At 45.1% G+C, this 6,388-nt stretch overlaps 1 protein-coding gene across 1 annotated transcript in view; it reads left to right on the top strand.

The window, feature by feature from the left end:
* fgfr1a (fibroblast growth factor receptor 1a) overlaps positions 1-6,388 on the top strand; it is a 30,679-nt gene that overhangs the window by 16,572 nt on the left and 7,719 nt on the right. The window contains 4 exon segments of the mRNA XM_035658163.1: positions 920-1,043; positions 2,326-2,516; positions 3,611-3,792; positions 4,188-4,288. Coding sequence (XP_035514056.1) covers positions 920-1,043; positions 2,326-2,516; positions 3,611-3,792; positions 4,188-4,288 — 598 coding nt within the window.

Below are 6,388 nucleotides of genomic sequence, written 5' to 3'. Positions count from 1 at the left end.
CTGCCTGTTCCCTTCGCCCCCCCACCCGCCCAGCCAGGCAGGCAGGCAGCGTATATAACCATCTGGCTGCTGTTTCTGCAGTTGAGGTGCAAAGGTCTGCATCAGCGGCCGAGGACGTCTCTCATCCCTCCCACACTGGTGCTTTTATGGCCGGGCTTCTATTGTTCATATCGTCTGAATCGAGAGGTGCAGGAGGGAGTGGAATAATGTAGACCACATGTATATGAAGCCAAGCAGAGCACATCTGGCAGCAGGCAGCTGGACTCCCTCATCACGTTTTTTAGCTAAATGAGGGAAACCGTACGGCTCAGTCTGTGTATACGCATGTTTGATGTTGCCATTGCCTTAGAGGTTCGTTGGTTAATCACACACTGCCGGTCTTGGCAGATTTATGGAAGAAAAACTATAACGTGTCTTGGAGAAAGAAATAGCCAGACATCAGTTGGTGCTAATAAGACAGGTTGGCACAGATGTATATAAAACAGGTACCCCATTTTCCCCGTGGTCTTTGTTGGGTAAGGACAAAGATCTGCTGATTAAAACATCGGCTGGTGTGTCGCAGGAAGAGGGAGTAGTGGGTTATCTTGTTATCGTCACATCACACATCATTGACCTTGTTAGACGTCACTTTAAAATGTACAACCACAAAAAACTGATTTACGACGATTCACATTGTGGAAAAAGCATGTTTTTGCTGTTAGACCCAGAATGGCCGACTAGCTCCACCTCCGTTGGCATGATTGGCCTCGTTTCTCTTCATTAAAGTTGATTTAAAACATTTTAGTTCTAACTTCAGGAACTTAAAGAGCAATCTTTAAGAGTTATTAAGTGTTCAGTAAGTGCTTATTCTTCTATGGTGGAAACTCTTGTTCTGTACGACACCCACTGTAACTCTGGCTTTTTCCCGCAAACGTTTTAGGTCCGGGACCACATGTGGACCATCATCATGGAATCTGTAGTACCCTCGGACAAGGGAAACTACACCTGTGTGGTGGAAAACCAGCACGGCAGCATCAACCACACCTACCAGCTAGATGTAGTCGGTAAGTGTTGAATAGTCATCAGGGATGTCCCGATGTAATCTGAGAGATCGGTATCGGTTAAGGCATGTATCTGCTATATCGAACCCAATCTGATCCTTTGTTTTAGGCCAGCTGTCACACAGGTGCTTTTACTCACGAAGCGCTCATGCACAGTGCAGCCATCAACTCTCTCTGCTCGGAGGAGAGACAGACAGCGCTACTGCAAGTGCAACAAAAGCCATTAAGAGTCATTTATGTGATGTAATCTGCGCTAAAGATGTTGAGACGAGGAAAATAAAGAGAATACAGATCATTTATGTGCCGTTTTATAGGTTAAAAAAAGGTATACAAGTACAAAATAGAAGCATTAAGGAACAGCTTGGATGCAGTCAGTTGTTTTTTTTTTCCTTTTTAAGCTATTCACCTGTATCCTGATCAATGTTTAATCACCTGTTTAATTCATGAGGCTTCAGTGTTGTGTAGGATCAATTTCACAAATACCTCCCATCAGATTAACCATTCAAATGTATCCCAAGAGCACAGGGGACCCGGTCTTCGTGCACGATGAGCTGGGTCTTTTCCATTTGATAGATTGAGCCTGTTTACTTGCGGCTTGAGCGATGGATCCATGTAGAGGAGAGAAGTGATTACTCCTCCGGGACCTGCCCCGTCTCGCTCTTACACCACCGCTTCTATAAATCAGTCCCGCTCCCTCCGTCACTGTCGTCCCCCTGGGCTTCGCCTGGCCTCCAGTAGAAGGTCTGGACCCCGATGAGCAGTGAGATAGCTTCAGCGAGGGCAGAGTTTTGTCAGTTTAAGTCCCCACAGACGTTTTGGTCAGAAAAGCTTTGGACAATTGACTTTCTGCCAGACGCTTGGCTTGTAAGTTTACTTTGGAGAGTTATCAGTCATCGAAATGGAGCCGCAGGAACATTTGGTTTCACAGTAACGGCTCCAGATCAAACACTCAACTTGCTTCCCTATCTTTTGTGTCCAACTCTTTAAAAATTACATGAGCAGAATATAGCAGGGGGAAATGGCCGCTTTAATTCTCCATACGAGTCTACAACTAGTGAAATCACACAGTTATCAGATCAGATTGTACAGGCGACCTTGTTTGACGTCTGCCCCGCTCGTTTCCAGTAACAAAACCTTAACGTGTCGTAGGCTTTATTTGAAAATCAGTCATCCGTGTGTACCTTTGAATTATTGCACGTGCTGTTTGTCTTTGATATTGCGTGTTTGCTTCATCGCTCACCACCACTCTTGTAAACTAACGCTGGTGTGTGTGTTTCTGTCGCAGAGCGCTCTCCCCACAGGCCGATCCTGCAGGCCGGCCTGCCCGCCAATCGCACCGCGGTGGTGGGCAGCGACGTGGAGTTTGAGTGCAAGGTGTTCAGCGACCCTCAGCCTCACATCCAGTGGCTGAAGCACATCGAGGTCAACGGGAGCCGAGTCGGTCCTGACGGTTTACCGTATGTCCGTGTCCTCAAGGTAGGAGCTTACTGTGACCGACCCCACCGCAACAACATGCTGTTAAAGTCTTTTTTTCTGTAATTTGGATCAGATATCGTCAGGGTTCCCACACATCCTGGAAAACCTGGAGATTTAGAGACTAGTTTTCAAGTCATTGAAACACCTGGAAATTGATTTAAATGACCAAATATCCTGGAAATAATCTATTTTGTCCTGGGAAATTTTTGTTGTATTTTAGCCCCTCCCTCACATCTCCTCCTCTCCTACATGTACAGCAGTGTTATTGTATTCATTACATTGAACGAACACCTTCACTTTCTCGAAGAATCATTTTCTGTAAAATAAAATGAATTCTACTTGATTTGAGTTAAATGTATCAACACTAGGTCTTCCAGCAAGTTATATGGCCATGTGTGAGAAAGTGCTGTCCTGTATTGTCAAGAAAAATCCTGGAAAATGATTTTTTGAGAGTGGGAACCCTGATTGTCTGTCTGTCATGTCTTCTATTAGATAATATACCAATACTGTCTGTAAAAGTGTGTGTGATTCAAAAATAGGGCTGCCCCCCAGCTGAAGATGTTCCTAATCGACTAGTCGTTGCACGTTTTATATTCATTTAATTATTTAAATATATATAATTCAACAGCCACCTGTTACAGAAAAAGCGCCAGTGATTCTGAACGTGTCTAAACAACCAGCAAAGAGACCGAACATGTAGTTCATGTTCTAGCAGATAGGTTAGCTAGTTAGCTAGCTGTTTGCCTGTGAGACAGCGTCAGAGCAGGGGTGTAGTGGGGGGGTAAACCTCTCTCTGAAATGATTTACTTATCTAGAGCTCGACGTTTGCTTCAATACATTTTTCCTGTTAATCATATTTGGTCGCCTGGTTGGGGACGCTGCCTCACCACAGCTGATGCTCTTTGCCACGGCGTTTTTGAACTGTGTGATCGCCCCAAAGACTGTAGTCGACTATTCGGGGGCAGCCCTATTCCAACGTGATCTTGCTGTTGTGTCTCTGAACGTAACCCACTTGAATTGAGTTCTTCTCTCTAGTTTTGATCCTGTGTCTGCTGTGTTTGTCTGTGCTGCACATGACGTGTTTTTATTTCCAGCATTCTGGGGTCAATAGCTCGGACGCTCAGGTGCTGACGCTCTACAATGTGACTGAGGAGGAGAGCGGAGAGTATACATGTAAAGTGTCCAATTATATAGGAGAGGCCAATCAGTCGGCCTGGCTGACTGTCACCAGATATGAGCCCACAGGTAACCACCACGCAGCAGCACAGGAGCGGAGGCGCTTCTAGGACCACCGGGACAAAAACACTAGGGCCGTATAACTCGAGACAACCTCAGCTGTTTCTCTCCTCCCTCCCTCCCGTCTGCCTCCGGCCATTCGCGCTGGTTGCTAGTTATCCGCGCGGTTGGTCCGGGGTTTGGGCCGTTCTGTCTCTGGGTCGGCCGGCTGTTTTCGTCGCCTGTTGGGCTGTTGGCCTGTGCCTGCTCTTGTTCTCTGCTCCCTGCTCTTTCATGTCCCTGGTGCCCGGTCCCTGGGCTCTGGTTGGTGCGTCTTCTCTTCTTCCTCTCTCTCTCTCCCTCACTCTCTCCCTCTCTCCCCCTCTTTGTTTTTTTCCAGCTGTCCTCCTCTGCTTACCTATGTTTCACAGACCTCCTGTTGTTTGTCTCACATAGTCGTACAGAAGTGTGCCCTGTTCTGCTGCGGAGTTTTCCATGTTGCCCATCTCTTGCATGTAGAGATGGGACTGAGGTATTTGATGTGGTGATGGGGGAAGGTGACCCAGTGTGGGGGTCCAGCAGCGCAAGACTCACCCTAACCAGCTCCTCCACTAACAGATACTGGAGGGCTCTTTCTGACAGAGTCCTCTGCAGGGGCTCTCTGTGGTACTTATCTGGGGGGCAGATGGTGTTGGATGGCGGACGAGAACGCTCCTCCATCCCCTTTTCTCTTTCAGAATCCTTTACTCATGGTTCCCTTTCCCCTCTTGGGCCTCTTGTTGGGTCTGCTTCCTTTGTTATTTTCTAGACCGCTGGCCTTAACACCACGGACAAGGAAATGGAAGTCCTCCAACTGAGAAATGTGTCTTTTGATGACGCTGGGGAGTATACCTGCTTGGCGGGCAATTCTATCGGGTTCTCTCATCACTCTGCATGGTTGACCGTTTTTGAAGGTATCAGTGGTTCTGTCTCTCTCCTATACTTCCATTATTTCCCCCTTTTCCTAACCCCAAGCCTGGCTGTCCACCTTCACATTTGCCAGAAAAAGGCGTCTTGTCGGACTCTATTTCTGTTGAAAAATGTGAGTGGAAGCCAGGGCAAGTTACAAGTACTAAAAACTCCCCCACCTCCTCCTCCTCCTCTGTCTGTCCTCAGCATGGCTCCTGCTCCATCTAAACTCTCTAGATGGGAGAGTATGGGCCATGCTCTGCTGTCTCTCTTAAAAGAAATCAGTAATGCCAAACAACCCAAGAGCTGCCTGCTGAACCATGGCGAAGAAACCAATATATAAAAAAAAAACTGTTGAGCAGTATTTTAAAACAAAACAAGATCACATAGAAGAATACTTAATGGTCTCAGCCAGGTAGAAGTTCCAGTTTCCAGGCGGGTTGTTTGGCAGCTCTGATCAGATTTCACTTTGAACTGTCTCTACCACTCTACTCTTTAACTGGTGTTTGCATTTGATTTGGTGTAAAGCTGATTTTCTTTGACAAGCGCTTACAAATGACATGTATTCCTGATGTCATTTCCTGCTGTGAGCACAGCGGCCGGCTTTGATAATTGGCTCTCTGTAGTGGATGTGTCTCATTCCTGAGGGTTGGAATGGGCATTTGTCCAATTATCAAGCTGCTTGTCAGTCAGCCTTTTTTTCACACAAGTGCAGCTCACTTGTGTTGCTGGTGTTGGTTAGGGGTGTAACGGTAACATTTCAGTCGGTGTGGCACACTTTGGTTTGGGATGCATTATTGTTCAATGTAGTGCTTCCAGCTCAAATTGGTTGTATGTGATAAACTCTGGTCATTAAACTAATTTAAGGCAACAAAAGGCCTTATCTAATGTTTGTCAGTGGTAATACTTCCTGTGATTGGAGATTTATTATGAGTGTAAATGTGCATCTTTAATTTAAATACAAAAAAATAACAAATGAGCAACTAGAGTCATTTTTTTTTATTTAATGATGTATCGACTTTCAGTTAATTAATTCAGAAGTGTTTTAGCAACAGGAATGAGGGCAGTTTTTAGATTTTAAAGGCATTGTGTAAAATTTTCCAGAATAAAGAAAAGGTCTAATACAGTTGACCCTTCCTAAGTCCCGCCCCTTTTTGCTCTGTGCTCCAATAACAGTTGAGCAAGCCTCGGTTAACTTCCTCTTTTCCTGTACATAGATATGCTATATGCTAAGCTAATCTATGTTGAACAGACAACCACATTTTGAAGATGGTTAAAAGATTAAAGGGACATATAGTCACATTTTAAGTTGTCAAAATATATCAATGTCAATTTTATCTAACAACTAACAATGTATGTAAATTAGTTAGCTAGTGATATTGCTATATGCTAAGGCTTGTCTATGTTGAAAAGACAACCACATTTTGAAAATAATTAAACACAGCATATTTATACAGCTTAGTCACAGCTTATGTTTGCTAATATTAATAAAATGCTGAGGTCCTAAAAGGGGCGGAGCTTTGGAAGGTCAGTTACCAGCATTATTAATGATAGGTAGATAGATGTCTGTATGAACAATAAACACATTCAGAACTGATCTGTGAGATCTAGCTCCTGATCACGAAGCCACATCCCAAACCAAAGAAGCCACCGAACTCTCTTTTTCACTAAAATATGGAATCCGTTACCTCCCCACCCCCCCCCCCCCC

The sequence above is a fragment of the Morone saxatilis genome, unplaced genomic scaffold (genome assembly GCF_004916995.1).
Source record: "Morone saxatilis isolate NCDOM2014 unplaced genomic scaffold, NCSU_SB_2.0 Contig16, whole genome shotgun sequence".
NCBI lineage: Eukaryota > Metazoa > Chordata > Actinopteri > Moronidae > Morone > Morone saxatilis.
This window is presented reverse-complemented; position numbering and strand designations above follow the sequence as displayed.